This window comes from Stegastes partitus, unplaced genomic scaffold (genome assembly GCF_000690725.1).
Source record: "Stegastes partitus isolate 25-593 unplaced genomic scaffold, Stegastes_partitus-1.0.2 Scaffold780, whole genome shotgun sequence".
NCBI classification, from domain to species: Eukaryota; Metazoa; Chordata; class Actinopteri; family Pomacentridae; genus Stegastes; species Stegastes partitus.
In genome coordinates, this window is record NW_007578511.1 from 19,468 (window position 1) to 37,564 (window position 18,097).

The 18,097-nt window shown below is 44.3% G+C and overlaps 1 protein-coding gene and 1 long non-coding RNA gene across 3 annotated transcripts in view; one reads left to right on the plus strand and one right to left on the minus strand.

The window, feature by feature from the left end:
* ccdc50a (coiled-coil domain containing 50a) overlaps window positions 1-14,271 on the plus strand; it is a 22,373-nt gene extending 8,102 nt beyond the window's left edge. Inside the window, exons 4-12 of one of the 2 annotated variants that reach the window (XM_008292030.1) lie at window positions 832-922; window positions 3,183-3,285; window positions 6,909-7,904; window positions 8,627-8,778; window positions 9,616-9,660; window positions 9,906-10,049; window positions 10,204-10,286; window positions 10,361-10,470; window positions 12,169-14,271. In XM_008292030.1, coding sequence (XP_008290252.1) covers window positions 832-922; window positions 3,183-3,285; window positions 6,909-7,904; window positions 8,627-8,778; window positions 9,616-9,660; window positions 9,906-10,049; window positions 10,204-10,286; window positions 10,361-10,470; window positions 12,169-12,188 — 1,744 coding nt within the window. In that variant the 3' untranslated portion in view covers window positions 12,189-14,271. The remainder of the gene's footprint in view (window positions 1-831; window positions 923-3,182; window positions 3,286-6,908; window positions 7,905-8,626; window positions 8,779-9,615; window positions 9,661-9,905; window positions 10,050-10,203; window positions 10,287-10,360; window positions 10,471-12,168) is intronic. The other variant, XM_008292031.1, reaches the window with a different exon arrangement.
* LOC103364780 (uncharacterized) lies at window positions 13,881-15,838 on the minus strand. The gene is made up of 2 exons (XR_520570.1): window positions 15,688-15,838; window positions 13,881-15,603 (listed from the first exon to the last, which is right to left on the minus strand). It is a non-coding gene; the product is annotated as an uncharacterized LOC103364780 (long non-coding RNA).
* Between the last annotated feature and the right edge of the window lie 2,259 nt (window positions 15,839-18,097).

An 18,097-nucleotide genomic window follows, 5' to 3' on the forward strand; every position in this document is an offset into this window, starting at 1 on the left:
GTTTGACAGAGTACAAGGATCTCGTGGTGGATTTGACCCCCAGGGAGAGGCCAGATGCTCCACCAGGCCGATGCTGGGAGCTCACACTGCCAGCCCTCTGCCTCCTCACGTACTCCCACATGAACACATTGGAATACAGCATGGCTTGTTTGTTAGCGCGCCGCGTTCACCACATATTGAGGTCTGTTTACTTTTCGCCAGCTTAAGTCCTCCCGAGCTGTTAACCGCTCGGGTCAAACGCAGGTGCAGCACAGGCAAATTTTAAGCCGCCGCTGTTCTCTTGCTGGCGGCGAAGCGTTGCACTCGCGCACGTCTGCAGGTGGATCTTTGCGTAGCAGCCCTCCAGGCAGATGGTGTTGTTGTCAGAACCACGTCGCCTAAAGATGAGGGCGAGCCGAGGCGAGATCAACATCACTACAAGCGAGGATATTCTGCTGCGTGCCAGAGGAGCAGCCGCCATCGCTCTCGACGTGCTGCGTGGCTTCAAAGCCGAGCTCCTGCTGTGCTCGCTTCCCTCACGTAGCGCCGGGGCTTTGAGTTTAATTAATTGTCAATAACACGAAGTGGCATTTCCGATGATTCATAATTGTGAAACTTTTGGCAGAGCTGAAGTATTTGTTGTATTTTCATAACTTTCTAAAACAAAAAAATTAAAATAAACCTCAGGCTGCTACATGAGGTCACTCCAGTTTATCAAATACTTGGTGCTGAGAAAACAGGAGATATGAAACAGAAATGAGAAGAAATGAAGAATGATCCAGTAACTGTTCTGTGTGTGTCCCCCTCCCCTCCCCTCCATGTGAATTCCTCCTGAACTAATGGGAACATCAGCGTGCGACACGACAATGAGATCGCCCACGAGATTCAGGAAGAACTGGTCCGACAGGCGGAACAACAGCGACAGCAGGAGGAGAAGGATGCGGTAAGAAGCCTTGAGCCCGTTCAAACACACAATGCAGGTTTCATGTGCTAGTCGGTGACGTTGCTGTCGGTATGAGCGGGTGGACCATTTACTATTCGCCCTGTCGGCACCTCCCAGCTGTAGTGGAAAAACCACAACAACAGCTGAGCCTTTGTTTTGCTTTTAGCGTCCTAATTGCGGCGTTTAAGCCCTTGTGATGCTGCGTTACCGACGGTGTGATGTGTACAATCACAGGAGGTGCAACAGAAGCTGCAAATGAACATTTTTAGTTTCTGCTTGATGTAAAAAAAGAAAAACTCACTCAGTTCTCATTTTCCACGACTAGAAATCTGACTAGTAGATGTTTAGATATTTGGCTGCACAATAAAAGCACCACACAATGACACTGACTAATAACTGGTCATCTGTGTGTTGCAGCCGTTGCCACAACAAAACGCGTCACAGCTGTTTTGTTTCGCCAATAAAATCAGCAGCACAGAGATGTGTTTGAGTTCAAAGCCTCATCTGAACACCTTTCAGAGCAATTAAACTATTTGAGATGCTTTTACTACAAGAGCAAAGTTCCAATTGGTTGCACTTGCAGTGATTATTAACAGTAAAAAGTCACTTTTCAGCGATTTTTAAATTACCTTTTATTTTGGATGTAGATGAAGTCTCTCCCCGATCAGCCAGGAATGATCACTTCTCTCCAAGTTTGAGTTACTGAAGTCATCTGGTGAACATTTCTGGATTTATTTCATATATACGTTGCAGAAAAAGCCATTTTTCCCCAATATTTTGTGGCCCAAGTTGAGAGATCAGTGCCTGTTTCCTCCTACAATCTGAGCAAACAAACGGCTTCAGTTTGATCCATCCACTCTTTAAGTCTACGGACATTTCAGTTATTGTCCTGAACAGTAGATATCAACGTGGCTGATTATCGGATCCAATATTCAGCATCGGGTTTGCTAAATTTTTTTAACAGCTTCCCAATATATGAATTTAAAAACACACTCGGCTTCCTGTGTGTGTCCCCACGGCACTGATTAGTTACGCATCACAAGTTACAGCAAATCAACACAAAGTTCTCTTTTAATCAAACACCTGCAAATGCAAAACCACATTTTTTTTTATTTCCACTGCAGGTGTCTGCTCTAAATGTAGCTCATCACACATTCGAGTTTATGACGCTTATTAGGTCGATTTGGAGACACTTGAGCCGACACGGGTCGCACCGGCGCCAGTCTCTGTGGTCGAAAATAGAACTTTATTCAGTCTGTGAAACGGTCCATTTAGCTGCTAGTGTTCCTGAGATGAAGCGGAGATTATTTAAAAGGTACTAAATGAAGAGAAAGAGGAGGAGGAGGCTGGTGGAGACGAGGAGTCCAGACTCACCTGATGATCAAAGTTCTGACAGGTGGATGCAAACAGAGCCGGTCACAGTGAACTTTATTGTCAGTATCTTTACATGTGCAGAACATATAGAGAAACTGAAAATGCTGCTTTTCAGAGTCCCACAGTGTACAAAACAGAAAAAATGTAGAATAATTGATCCCCAAGAGGAAGTTCTGTTGTTCCAGTAGCGAGCAGAGAAAGTAAAGTGACCACCACCGTGACAGAAAAATATAAAATATAAGAGACAAGTCTACTGAGATACAAAATGCACAATAATTCCTATGAATAAAAATGCACGTTCAAGTGTCAGATGCTAACAATAAACATATGAAGTGAATGAGGAAATTAAAGCAGAGCAACATGTGCAAGTAACGCAATACTAAATATAAATGCAGTGCAAGCAGTACAGGTGTGACGACATCTGTAGCAGCACGTTGGCAGAAAGAACAAGAAGAAAAAGTTCTGCATTCGACCTCAAAACTGAACAAATACCGACGGCGGTGATGAGTTTAGCAGTTAAGTGACCGTGATCGACCAAATGATGAGAGCGTTGCCGATGCTACCGGTGGACAAGTTCGCTTCTCCTTCATCACTAATAATTAATATCAAGCCTGAAGATATCGTATCAGTCAGCCCTTATTAAACTGTGCGCTCCAGCTTCTGTTAAACTGCCAGTAAATCATTCACTATACCACCGATGCTGCTGATTATTTGGCGCCTCTAACTTGGCAGAGCGATGGAGCCGATGTTAGAAATGCACCAACTGTCCTGAAACATCCAGGAACGATGCATCTCCGCTGCAGCATCAAAACCGAGCGACATGCTTGTTACAGATTTTCATGCTCTCGAGGGACGCCGTGTTGACTGTGGCCTTGTTTGTTTGTAGGCCATCGCTCGTAAGCTGCAGGAGAAGGAGATGAAAGAGGAGAGGAGGAGGCAGAAGCAGCTGGAGGCGAACTTTGACGAGGAGTACTTTGAGGATCGTGGAGGTAAAGCAGCAGCAGCAGCAGCACTCTTCCGCCTCCTTCATGCGTGCCTGTGTGAGCTTGTTGTGTGGATGAACACGGCTTTCATTTCCCCATTTTTTTGCAGCTCCGCGTGTGTGAGGGTGTGCGTTTTAAAGCTCCACAGGGCTGGAGATTGTTGCTGACTCCAGGCAAAGCTTTTTTTGGAACGCATTTATAAGCGCATAATTAACCTTGAAGGAAGGCTTACATGTTCCTGCAGAGAAATTATTTGTCATTTCGCTCCCATTCAGAAGACGATGCTGCTGTAAATGGGTTTAACAGAGCTCCGGTTTGCAGATCCAGTTTAAGATGTGCTTGAATATCAGTTTTTACCTCCAATATTAAACGAATATCTACATAGTGGATCATGAAGGCTTACAAATATTTATCCGGTGTTGTTGCATAATCACATAAAGCAAATATGTTTCAGGTGGAATGTTATCTGCCTCGTTAACACATTAGCGAGCAGCTCGGTGTCACATATTGTGTTTATCTGAGCTTCAAGCCTTTCCGTGCTCACATCAGCCCCCTGCATGATTCATCCCACTGGAGGCTGCTTTCATTTTCTACTGCGAGAGAAACGCTGGCTCGTTTTCATCTCCTTCCTAAATCGCTGCCCTCCCGTCAAGCGATCCATGTTTCGCCTCAAGACCACAGCTGGTTCAGTTTAAAGAGCAGTTCAAGCTTATGTTTTTTTATTTGAGGGTGTGGTGGGAAGGCCTGATGTAGTTAAAGTCACACCTGTAAACTGCAAGTGTAGGTGGGAATTACATTTCACGTTCCCTCCTGACTTACGAGAGCTCTGCTTATTTTTTTTTCTGTGCAGCTGCTGAATGTTACCCGGCTGGTTGATTCTCAGTTTTCCTGCCTGAAGCTTTAAACTCGTTGCATGTTTTTTGTCCTGAGGGTCACACGTTGCGGGTTTGAAGTGTACACAGCTTGTGACATAAACAGGCCTGAAGCAGCATCAGTCTGTTCGGATTGCGAGTCGTCCTGCTGCTGCTTCGCCTCCTTGCAGCAGGTGTTCGGGGACGGAGCTGCGTTCTTTTGCACTAAAACCGCTCCTCTCCTTGTTCTAGAGTATTTGTACCGCTGCCAGGCTCGTTGTGTTTGCTGTGCAGCCCTGTAAGTTACATAACCGCTCACCTATAATTTCCCCGCTGACTGTGCTTACAACTGGCGAAGCGTGACCGAGCTCACAGCAGAGCGAGCTCCGGTGTTTACTCCACATCTAACGCTGGTTTCATTCCACCTCAGATCATGCTGGGCTTCTGCTAGAACACCTCGGATTTGTTTGAAACTTATTTATTATAATTAGAATTAAATAAAAATAAAGTAAAATTGTATCTGTAACATTTTACTCTCAGATCTTTTTTTATTACCTGTCAGCCCACTTTCAGCAGGTTTTGTTTTTTTTTTTCGAACATTGAAATTTGAGGAGGTTTAAACGACGACGTCTCAGGAACTATTAGAGATAAAAGCCTGAAATTTTAGCTGTTATTTCTCATCATACAGTTGATTTGAGCTCATATAAACAAAAAGAAAAAGATAAAGAAGTGTTGTTTTTGAACCGCATGTAGCTGCATGCCACAGTCACACAAAACAAAACATGCAGAGTATTTTTAATTTGCAATGCTTCATATCAGTCGTCACAAAAATGAAAGAAAGATGTAGAACTCTGATGCAGCAGGTACGACTATTTGTACCACAGAAACATGAGTCGATAAGCTGATCCGAGTAGAACAGAGTGAGTGAATTTCTCAAGTTAACTCATTAATTATACTTTTTGTTAGTATATTTGCTCAAAGATGGGACTCAATCCACAATCAGATTATTTGCCGAGCTGAAAGTGGGTCGACCGGCAAGTTTTAAAGCAAAATTATCTCAAAAAGTATTTATTATATCGAACTAAAATTCCACATATATCTTTGCAAACGTCCATATTTTATTTTGTGAAAATTTCAGAATTTTTTTGTACAAGTCCGACTCTAGCAGGACGATGTTAGAGTAGTTAGATAAATGTTAAACAGGTCACAGGACCGACGCTGTGCACAAATGTGTCTGAGATCCAATCTGAGCATGTTTACCGTATTTTACTGGCATGTAGGGAGCTGTTCTGTATCGCAGTGTTTAAATCTGCCTTCCTTCACACGTAGCCTCTCATCAGGCCACTAACCCACCTGCTGCTCACAGGAAACGAGGGTCTGCTGACTGTGTTGGTCCTAATTAACCGGATCAGGGCTGCACACAAACCAGCAGGAGGGCAGAACCGGTCTCCACTTGACAGATGCAAGAGAATGATTAAGTATTTTCAAAAGCGAGTTGGGACAAAAGAGAGCAAACGGTTAAACTGGCCCAGGCTGTGGACCTGCCCGCTTTTCAAAAAGTGCAAACAACAAAGTCGATTAGATGTAAAGGAGCTGGTTAGATAAGTGGAATGCCATTGAGCTGACTGTCAGCGCGCCGAGGATTGGCCGGCGCTTCCTGGACGGGCACTTCCACTCCGTTTGTTTTCATTCAAACTTTTGTCAGTCGCATGTCGACTCCCAGCAGACTGGTTTCCTTACAGGAGAACACGTTGTTCTGTCCCGGCTGCCGTTTTATCTCCTTTAAGACAGTCGTGCTCTGATTGTGTTTGCTTTGTTGACTGGATTAGTTTTCAACCAGGTCAGGAAACATCTTAGATTTAGAGTTTATTTGTTTGGCATTTGGGACCCAAAGCTAGTTTCTGTAAAATATTTTGGCTGAATTTTTAGAACATCATATGTTGAAATCAGTTTTGCTGTTCGGTGTTCATTCCATGTACATGTGTGGGAGCATTTGGTGCAACAAAATAAGCCTCATATGGTAAATGTGTTACAATCCATAGACCCCTATGGGCACCACTTTACCACCATTATGTCAAAATGTGTGAAAACTGGAGCCTTGTCTTGCCAGACTCGACACGCATGACTTCTACTGACGTTAGTCCTCAACAATGGCTGAAATGTCGACCAAAAGCTGTATTTTTAGATAATATGGACACATCCATATATATATACATTTATAGGAACTTTATGAGGGAACAATACGGCCCCTGTTTGAAAATGTTTCCATTTTAAATCGCCAGTAATTAAACATTTGTCCTCTGCTGGAGTCATTTAATGATTTAGATCTGCTAGAAACAGTTTTGTCTGTGTTCTTGCTAAAGTTTACTGCTGGAGGAGTTTTATTTCTGGAGATATGTAATCAATAAAATGTAGTGTGAGAGTAAAAATGCAAAAATTCCAGGCCTGAAAATGCATGAAATTTTAAAAATTCAGACAAAATATTTTACAGAACTTGGTTTTTTGATCATGTGCTTTTCCATTCTTTCAAACTACTGTTGCTGTCTTTTATTTAGACCCCAAATCCTTCCACTGCTGTATTAACCTTATTGGATTTTTCACAGAGTAACAGTCACATTTCTGGACTTTTGGGGTAAAACTAACACCAACACTTTACATCTTCAGCCTGTTCTTTGTCATTTAACCATCGTTGTCCTCACAGATGCTACTAACCGTCCTAGCTTGTACCGTTCCTGTCTGTTTCCATGTTCTCATCCCGTCCTTCCCTCCACTGCTCAGCTGCGAGACGACCCCTCGACCTGGACAAACCCAGCCGTCACAAATCCCCCGGCCGACACGAAGCTTCGGCGAGCTCGCATCGCGATCATTCCCCCGATTACAGCTCTACCGAGCCCAAACGGAGCCGGTACCCGAAATTGGACTCGGCAGCGCCTCATAGTCGCTCCAGGTACCCGGAGCACCACCTGGTGGCAGAAGGAGGGCGTAGCAGGCATGCAGATCCATACCCAGAGCACCTGCTGCCCTCCAGAGGCAAACACGGGGACAGGTATCCGGATTATGAGCCCAGCAGAACCAGAGGCCCGAGTGGGGAGGACACGGAGAGAGTGGTGAGGAGGAAGGAGAGGCCAGCTAGGCCACCTCAACCACACATTCCCATAGAAAGAGACAAGGACCGGGACAGAGACCGACGCAGGGACCAAGAATGGGAGAGACACATGGAGAAAGACCAGAGGAGAGACCGGGACCGACACCGAGAGAGAGACAGGGAAAGGTCCAGAGACAGAGGACCGAGTGGAGACAGACACCGAGAGAGAGACAGGGAAAGATCCAGAGATGGAGGACCAGGTGGGGATGGGCACAGAGAGAAAGACAGGGAAAGGTCCAGAGAAAGAGGACCAGGTGGAGATGGACACCGAGAGAGAGACAGGGAAAGATCCAGAGAAAGAGGACCGAGTGAGAGAGAGAGAGACCGGCAGAGACAAAGAGAGAAAGACAGGCAGCGAGCGAGGACCAGGAGCAGAGACCGAGGACTGGAAGAGGACTATATGGAGGCGGGACCCAGCAGGGACTGGCCGAGGGAGGGCAGAGCATCCTGGGAGGAGGAGGAGGAGGGCAACGACGGGAGGAAGGCCAGGGGTCGGCGGCGCGTCCACTCCGGCCCCGAAGACGTGTTTGACGAAAGGAGAGGTGACGCCCGGCAGCTGTGGGACCCCAGAGATGGGGAGGGTCCCAGCAGCAGGGAGCGCAGCCACAGTCACCCCAACGGAGAGACAGGTACCACCCCGAAGCCCCCGCCGGGCTCCGCGGGGGAGTTTGTGTGGTGTGCTCGAGTTGCTTTTTTTTTTTTTTTTGCTTTGGCAATCGACAGGTGGTGGGTTGATCTAACGTGGCAAAATCACTAACGACGACGGTTCTACCTTCATCTCTGATTTAGCTTGAAATGACGCTGTTGTGCTGTGGGGGGTTGTCGCTCCGTCTCGCATTGTTCGCTGAGCAACGGGAGTCGCACTGCGCTGAGCCTGAAACGTGTGCTGTGGTTTTTTCCAGTAGAATAGCTCAAATGGATTTTGATAAGCTGAAATTTGGCACACAAAGGGCTTCAGGGCTGGTGAGCCGCTTGGATTATGTTATCGAGACAAGAGGCACCTCAGATCCATCAAAGGCGTGCTGGCGCTGGAACATTTAGCCGTGTTCCCTCATCCCAGAGCTGTCAAAGGCTTTAAAGGAAACACAGATACGAACACCAGCGGAGCCCTTTCAGGTGCCTTTTGGCTTTAATCCTGTGGTGACGAATGATGTGTCACTCCATCAAGTGATTTGGATAATCATGAATCATTTTTGTTTCATTTTACCAAGAATAATAACTTCTCTTGGTTGATTTGACAAATCGAGGGAAATTGCGTTTGTAATTTTTCTCAATTTTCTGGCATCATAAAGCCAAGAAATCCTCACTGCCGCCCTCATCTCTCGCTCACATAACGCGGTGCTCTCTGCAGGTCGCATCGTGCACCGGGGCAGCGGAGCGGTCATCCCAGAAACCGAGTACGAGCTGAACGAAGCCACCAAGGGTCTGACCAAGCTGGACATCCGTGAGCAGGAGCTGAAGGACATGGAGGTGGCCAGGAAGCTGCAGGACGAGGAAATCAAGGTGAGGAAGCAAACCAGGAACGTGTTCGATTTTATTTGTGTGAATAATTTAAGAAGCGATTTAGAAGCTGTAACGGCCGCTTTAGCAGCATAAAGGACGTGTTTGCAGCTTTGATAATATCACTGCGTGAGCGTTTACAAGTCTGCTGGATTTATATTATTAATAATTCAAGCATGGATTGATATTAATGCTCATGTTGATTAAACTACTCGGATGTACAACATGTGACCACTAGTGGATGTAAACAAAGGATCAGGCTTCTTCCTGAAAGCCATCAGTTCAGAATTGGATCACGTTTGGGACGTCCCGTATCCCCAACCGCCAGCACTTCAACTTACTAAAGACCACAAAGATCAAGAGTCAAATATCAACACTCATGTTTCAGTGCGGATTCAATTGAGACGTTTAAAGTCAGGTATTAACTTGAAGGCAGGACTTGGAATAAAACTGATAAAAGGTCCTGTGTCATAAATACAGTATCAGTTCTTCACACTGTTGGACTTATTCAGCTTATTTTAGGTGTAATAAACTAGAAGTCTTTATTTTAACAAAAAAATAAAAGAGAATTTATGTAAAGTTTCTGTTTAGCTGACAGTTAAAATCCTGTGTTTTACCTGATCAACGTTTCAGCTGCTCTGTTCCAACGTATTGGGAACCTACAGCGACTCTACGACGATGTGATTAAACCGTTTAATCGTCTTTGCTGTAAATTACTTGAACCCTCAGTTTTAGAGGCTCTCACAGAAGCTTCTCAGTCGTTTCCTACGTTGTGTAACGTTGGAACAGTTTGTTCCGCTGTGGGAGGAAAGTCTGACTTTGACTGTTTTCTGGTTTCAGGCGAGTAAGATGCATGTGCGTGCGGCCCAAGTGGCACAAGACGAGGTGAGCGGACCAGTCTGGAAACTTCTCTGACTTTTTATATCCTTTCATTTCCTGACTTCAGCCAATCGAGTCGGCTTTATTGACTTATAACCCTGAGTGCATGAAGCCGTGTCCGAAGCAGACGTTCTGGGAGAAGAAGTGTTGTTACAGTTCATTAGAGGCACATTTTCTAGGAATCGTGTGAGTGTTTGACAGTCTGTTAGGAGGCTTTCTGTGGTTGTGATCCAGTCGTCTCGCTGCGGCAGGAAATCGCCCGGCTGCTGATGGAACAAGAGAAGAAGGAGTACAAGAAGAACCGGGAGCGGGAGAAAGAGAAGGAGCGAGAGCGGGAGAGGCTGGCCATGGAGAGGATGGCGATGGAGAGGAGGCGGCCGGAGGGAGACTACCGGGTAATTACCCCCAACCACCGCTATTTTTAACACCTGTGGTTCGGGGCCATTTCTCTTTACTTGTTTTATGCACTTATTTTATTTCAAATCAAATGTTTCAGCAGAATTGTAATTTCAGGAGCCATAACTTTTCGTTTTTCTTCTCGGTTTCCAGCCAAATCCGGAGGAAGTCGTCCGGCCCAGAACACGAGAGGAGCACGACCACCAGAGGCAGAAGAACAACAACAAGCCTACCAGGTACGACGGTCACCTCACCGGCTAGTCTCAGTCGGTCCAGAACCGGGATTTATCGTGTTATTTCTTCCTCTCAGGCCTCCTCAGCCTCGTGCCCCCGACTATGAGAATGTGAACTCTGCTTACGGCTACTCGGAGCATCCTGGTGCCCCCCGAGCTCCAACCAGACCTGAGGCCGCCATCAGAGGTACTTCAGAGCTTCATTTAACATTCTAATACAATAAGGATGTAGCCTGAGTTTAAGGGCCACAGGACTGCATGTTAAAGATGATAACTTTATTTATAGAGCATCTTGGAAAAGAAGGGTTTACAAAGTGCTTTACAGAGAAAAGAAGGAAACTCTGAGCAACACAACACAGTAAAAGATTCTCAAAATAAACAGCAACACCAGAAAAAATATTAAAATACCACATCTGAGTAAAGGAAAGAACAAGTAGAGGGTAGAACCATAAACACAAGGCTAATAATAGCTAATAAGTGAATAAATAACAGGTAAAAGAATGAAAGGAACAACGAAATAAAGTGGTAAAAAAACAATTAGGTGATAGAAATATTTAAAAAAAATAAACGGAGAAATAGAAATTGTCCACTACAACACTGCTGCCTAGTCTATGTCTACAGTGTATTTTAAGTTTATTCTTTGGCCCTGTTAGTTCTCAGAAAGCAAACCCTCCTGACTGCAGATATTTTGGAAACCAAGTGTCTGAAGATTCTCAGTCATCCAGGTCATGGTTATTCTGGTAGATTAATGGTAGCAGCTGGACTTGATGAGTTCCTTGAAGACGTTCCACCTCTCATCCAAGAGGCTTCATCAGGTCTGACTGACTAGATCCAGATACTTAAGGATCCATCAACACCTGACGAGTGGAAACCAAGTGTTAATGTTGCTGTAAAAACAAGCTTAAAAGCTGCACATAGATTAACAATACTGTCTCAGTGAGTGAGCAGTAAGATTTTATTATAATTTAATTTCATATTTGTAGAAAACTTTTCAAAATCCAAGTTACAAAATGCTTTAAAAGGCAGCAAAGTAAAACAGAGGAGCCATAAAAACCCCCAAATGTAAAAGACCGATAAAGACACAATGTGGTGCATGAAAACCATCATAGTGTTAAAAAAGGTAAACAGATATAATTGAAAGTAATTGAAGACGCTTCCAATTAAATTAATAAACACTCTGTTCAGTTTTCAGCTGGGAACCTAGAACATACTAGAAACTGGGGATGTAAGAATTATTTTCTCTATCTTATAAGTGAATCAGTAAAATGTCAAAACAAAATAATAATCTATATGTAAATAATATCAACAATAAAATTATCTGTATGCCAAACCATTAGTGCCTGATGATCATATATGACAAAGAAAAGCAGCAAATGTTCATATTTCAGAAGCTTAAAACATCAAATATTTGGCTTTTTGGTTTTAAAAAAATGACAAACAAATGTGTTTTCATTCTCTTAGATTGATTAATCGTTCCAGTATGTAGATGACTAATTAACTCAGCACAGCATTGACGTATTAAGTGTGTAGCTTTCTTTTTTGGAGTGTAAATATTAAACCATGTCGACGGGATGACGAGGATGCTGTTCTGTTATTGTGGACCTTCTAATCAGTAAATACTTCTGCTGCAGGTCGGTGTCATGAACCTGCTTCCAGCTGCTCACCAGCGTCTCCATCACGAGCTTTAAAGAAGCACAAACGCCGCTTTTTGCCCCATAAACAGAAAAGTAGTCGACCAAAGCCAGACAGAAGAAATAAATCCCTGATCTCAAAGTTATAAAAAAGAAAAGTGAAGAGAGCGGCGCAGAAGCAGGACGATGAGGTAAATGGCAGCGTGATGTATGAAGCCGCTGACAGACGTCTGTGTCTCTTCCATCTTTTCCAGGTGCCTATTACAAGCGGTGACTCAGGCTCTCCACCGGTCCAGACATGCTGTCAGTCCTCCTTCATCCTCTTTTTGTTTTTTATTTATCTGTTTGTTTTCAACCATTTACACTCTGTTGACCAAAAGCCTTGGGACAATCTACTGAGTTGGCAATGGGAGTTTTATTTTTTATGTTTTAGTTTTTTTACCACCCTCCAAAGTTGAGTTGAGGAAGTGGGTCTGAGTGCTGGAACCACACTCTGCTTTTCCTTTATTATCATTATTATTATTATTTTTTATTTGTAAATTATGATTTCTTTTAACTGACTAGCCAAAAGAGCAGCCTTGAACGATTCTTCAGCCGAGGCTGCGGCTCCTCGCCCGCCGCGCTCATCGTGCTCCGGCGTTCCTCGTCCCGTCACAAGGGCTTCGTCGTGGGCCTCCGCTGGATCCAACCGTCGGACTTCCTCTTCAACGCGGCTGCTTCAGTGTCTTAGATTCCAACGACGGCAGCTGCTTCGTTCACCCCGAGCTGCGTTTCTGTCCGTGTGCCACCCAGCCGGCGACTCTGGAGGGAGGCAGTTTTTGTTTTTTTCTTGTTGCTGTATTCAAACAAAACAAGCCTTTATCATGGTGCTGGTAGTTCTGTCATGTTTACCGCGAGGAGGCGGAGCTCTGCGGCGACCCGCGGACGTCGCTGGACTGTATATGACTCACTGTTTCTATGTGCATGCTTACTGAACGTGCATTTCAGCTCTGTATTACCTGGTCTGGCTCCCTGTTGGTCACCGGAAAGGGCTAGAGCCGCAAACCGCCAATAATCTTCTCTTTGTGAATGAACAAAATATCTGCTCGCTCATATACTGCTGTGCAATATATCACTTCTCTGCCGCTTTTTGTTTTGTTTTTCCATATCCGCTCGTCATTTACGAACCAAAACTGGCCCGTACAAGAACCAGTACCAAAAGGAAATGCATGTGCGTTGCTTGTCTGTGTCTAACCTGAACTCATGCTCGTGCTTTCGGCACAGACGTTGTGCGTTTTGAATATTTGCTCTTGTTTTCTTTATTTTTTCCAGTTTTTTTTTTTTTGTACCAAATCCTGTCTCCTGTTGTGGAAAATACTCGAGTTTCTCTCCTCCTGAAATCTTGCGTCCTGCTACTTATCTCTGTTTAAAAGGGAGCCTTATATTTATTTTTATAGTAATATTTTTGTCATCCTTCCTCACATCGTCCCTCCTTTAATTTCCATTCCCCGAGCTTTCCGGTCCTCTCCTCTCTATCTGGGACTCAGACATCTCTTCTGCCTGCACAAAACATTTCCACAGTAGAAGTGCATCCGGATGAAGGGAAAGAATCAGCCGGGAAAAAAAACTCTCTTCACATCCGTGTTCCCGCTCAAATGGACCTGTTTTAGTGTTTTTACTGCTCCAGGATCTGATATTTTCTGTTCATATTGAATAAGGATGAAAACCAAGAGCACACCTGAACTTTTGAGTTGACTTGTTTGTGACGACCACAAAGCGATTCACTCTCTGAGCATTTGGGGAAGTTTCCAAGTTCTTCTGTTGTGATAAACGTTTGCTGAAATTGTAAATCGGCCTCCTGCTGAAGAGGAAAGGAACTCGGCAGTTTTCTGTGAGATGTTTGTGTTTGTGAGGACACACATCCGGAGTTGTTGTTGTTAATTTGTGCTAAATGCTGACAGAATGGGATGCGTGCCATATGTTTGTCTTTTTTTTTTTTTTTTTCAGGGATTTGAAAAAAGCTTAAAGTAGTCGTGGTTGTAGCAGCGCTGCCACGCCCACAGAAGTGGGTCTCCTAATTTATTCTGTGACGAGAGCGCCACCTTGTGGTCGACAGTTGGGGAGCAAAAAAAAAAAAACAAAGTGATGTGATCAGGATGCGTCTTTGATTGTGTATTTGTGGATGTTGTGCGTCAGACATCGGATCCAAGTGTTTTTTTATTTTCCTTCATCTAGGGCTTGTATGCAATCTACCAATCATGACTCAACACCGACGTGTTGGCACTTGCTGTAACAGAACTTTTTTTAAGTGAAATGAAGTTGCTTTTACTTATAGCATCTTAAAAATGTAATAAACTGTATCAGCATTTCCACTGAAACGCGACGCCGCTCACTGTGTTCCTATCCCAGACGTTCTGAGCTCCTCTTTAACCCGTATTCCCACCACCTGGCTTCACCAAACTGACCCGTCGTGCAGGTTTTAAGCCGCCTTCAGGACGTTTGAAACTCCAGATTCCACCTGAAACTTTTTATCTCAAACTAAATATAACAAACCTGAGAAGTGACAGACTGGCTGACATCCAGCTTCACGTCATGTTTGTTCTGGATAACGTGTCACTCACCTGCTCCGAGTGTTGACACAAGTCCTTCTGATCAGTATTCACACACTGAAATGGAACCAGTTTGAAGGAACCTACTTCTTTATGTGCAGACCTCCAGGTGTAAACACACACAGCAGCAGGTTCTGTACCAGCATTAGTTTGTCATGTTTATTTCTGTGCAGGAACAAACACACATAGAAAAAAACCCCAAACAGCTAATTTGGAACATTTGTCCTCAGATGCGTTTTTATTGTAAAAAAGAAAATTACAAACACTTTCATTCAGCAGTAATTCAGTTCCTCTCTTCGTCATTTAAAAGTAAATCATGTGCCGAGCGGGTTCATTGTGCAACGAGTTCCTGGTGTGTTTACTGTCAGCAGTTTATTGTCTGCATTTTAATTAAATCGTGCCACTCTGAAGGAAAGTACAGAGTCACACCCATCATCTGAGAACGGCTGAGTGGAGCTGGTTCACCAACATACCTGACATACTGCAGGTTAGTCTGCATGTGGTAACACCGCTGCCATGCCCTCTGTGGGATATGTCACAACTGAACCAGAGCGAGCTGCGCCTCTACAACTAGAAAAATGGCTGCTGCTGCTGCTGTTGGGAGATTTTAAAAAAAGAACAAGTTTCAAAATCACACTGTAGCTCAGGTGCTGTTCAGGTGAGCCTGTCAATCAGACACGAGGCCTTTAACAGTAAATCCTGCTATGATGGGGCACGTTTTCTCTGTGCTCACTCATATGTTAATTACTACTAACTTGAGACATTTTCTCACAAATGCAGTCCAGTTTTGCAAGTTAAAAATCCATCCAAAGCTGCCCTGTGGAGGACAGATGGGCAGGCAGGCGTGGGATAGGTGGGCCCGCTCGGCCTCGGATGCACATTACACACACGACCAGAAACAATGACTGAAATTTTTGAGCACAGAAATTCCCAGGCAAAGTTTCCAGCTGTGCGGGCAACAGAACTGCTGCAGGACGGTCTTGTGAAGAGAAACAAGAGCCGGTGTCTTGTTGTCACTAAAACAAATAAAGTTCATTCAGGCGTCGACTCGTTGTCGTGTCAGCTGAGCGACTTGTTAATCAGCAGCAGCAGGTGTTCTCCCTGGAAAAAACAACACACACATGTCCAAATGCATCACAACCATTTTGCACAACACGAGCTGCGTGTAGAGGTGGAGGAGCTCACCTGTCCCGGCCGAGGGGTCACCCGGTCCCTTCACCTGACCCCGGCGGTGATGAAGGAGCCTCTGCTGCTGCTGCTGCTGCTGCGTTCACGTCCGAGCGGCGACGACTGGCTGCCTTCTAGCTGGCAGGTAGAAAGGTGAGTGCAGCTGTCTGTCAACTGCAGCCGCCGTGTTGAGACACGAAGACACTCCCACTCGTTAGAGGGAGAGAAGAGAAGCTGCCAATTACCTGCTGCACTGGTTCCTATCTGTCCAGCTTCACCTGAGTGTGAATCCACGCTTAAAGCAAACACCTCTCTGGACTCTTTGACTCTGTGAAGGAAGGAAAAAAGATGTTTAATCCGAAGCATTGCAGGTTTTATTTCTGTCTCTCCCCCTCTCTTTTCTTTTTTTTTTCTTTCTGGTAAAGCCTGAGGCGCATCTTCAGGAAAAACCGGTAGAGGTAGTCAGAGAATTATTTTGTCTGCAGGCTCTGAACCAACCCTCAGCACAGAAAATCCTACTGCAGCCAGATTAAAATGAGAAATCTAAATCAAACTGTGGGTGATCTGATGCGCTGCCCAGTTTGGCTTGATGCTTTAAAACATGTCAGAGTTGAGAAAACCAGTTGTTTAAAGGCCACATTTCCATTCTTCCTCCTTTAATCCGAGCACTAATCACACTAATGCTCTCTCTCTCTGTGTCAGGAATTAATCATGCAGCGAAGGGTTGCATCAGCGGAGCCACACCTTCATCCAGGAGCCACTCAAACTCTGATTTTAGGTGAAATATGAGCTGGCTGAAGTGAAATCTTCTCACCTTGCATTACCAGAATAGAGCTCATAGTCTAACAAGCAGAAGAGACTTAAATCTGATATCTGGTTTATATCTCTACTCACACACATATTGTCTGTTCATTTAATTTCATTCTCAGGCTTCCTGTATGAACCCAATCAACCTGTTAGTGACACATTCACAGCCTTTCAGCAGAATCTGTCACAGTTTAAAGCTCCTGAACGCTGGCATGCGCTGAGCATTCCCATCAAAGGGGTGAAAAAAAAAAGAAGAGATTCTGTCAGGCCGTTTGGCCCGAGGCGCTCCGAGCTGTGCCTGATGCAGGAATGACATCAGACTGGTTTGCAGCAGCACCTTGGCCGATCCGTGCAGGGAGTCACCGCTGTACGCCAGCCAAGGCGATCCTCGGGGCTTTGTTTAAGCATGCACGAAAGGACGCAGCACTACTGAACTTATTTTAGGATATCGATCAAATGCTTGCAGGTCGAAGCCAAGCGGCCAAAAATATGAGTTTCATACGCATGCAACAGAAACAGATGTGTGAGAATTGCAAAGAATAGAAAAATGTCATCACAAGGAAGCTTCATGTAAGTTTGAGGTGATTTAACTGCTGGAAGGTTTCAGGAAATATCATGTTTAGGTGTAACAGAGCCTTTATATAGTCAGAAGAAGGTTCACCTACAAGTGTTTCTTCTCATTTCAGGTATTTCAAAATGCTCACTGACATTTTATTCCACATTTTCATGATTTTTTTCTTCAAATATTTTGTTCCTGGTGGCGTCTGCTGTGCTACCACAATCCTGTCAGTTTGTTCTTCATATAATCTGCAACCTGAAGTCGTATGCGATCACCAGAAACACCCTCTGAGATTCCCCTTTAAAGTTCTCATTCACACACATTTGGTAAATCTGTCAAATGGTGCTTTAACAAGAACGAGTCGTTATTTCTCGTCTGTGGAAGCTGGATTCCAAACAGCAGGTGTTGCTTCACAGTTCCTCCTGATGTTTTAGTGACTTCTGATCCCACAGAGCTGGAAAAATGTGCATCAGCATCACAGAAAATTTAGTTTACAGACTTTAATTTGGTCACTATGAACATGAGAAGCTGTTGTGATCGAATTCTTACTAAAGATTAATTCAGCTGCTGGAGTTTTGAAATATATCATGTTGTTTAGGTGTAATAGAGCCTTTATATGACCTCCTAGTCAGAAGACGGTCGTGTTTTTTATCATTTCAGGTGTTTCAGAGGTGATGACTTGAAAATGCTCACTGACCTTTAGTCTATTTATTCCAAATCTTCCTGATTTTTCCATTATTTAGTTCCTGGTGACTTCATATATTTGCTTTCTGTTTAAATTATTGAAATTAAATTATTATTTAAAGAATATTAAAATCTTGGGATCGTCAGTCAGAAGCAGCTTTAACAGATGGAACTATTTCCTGAGTTCAGGCGTCACTCTGTCGGTCAGTTTGAAGGAAACCGACTCAGATTTCCTCGTCCTATTGATGTTTAATTTTACTCTGATTCTTGCACCGACTTCCAGGTAAATACAGGATTAACTTTATCATCTATAAAGTCTCCAGAACCAAAATACATCAGAGATCTGTTTGCTGAAGGTCTCTCAGGTCTGCAGGTCAG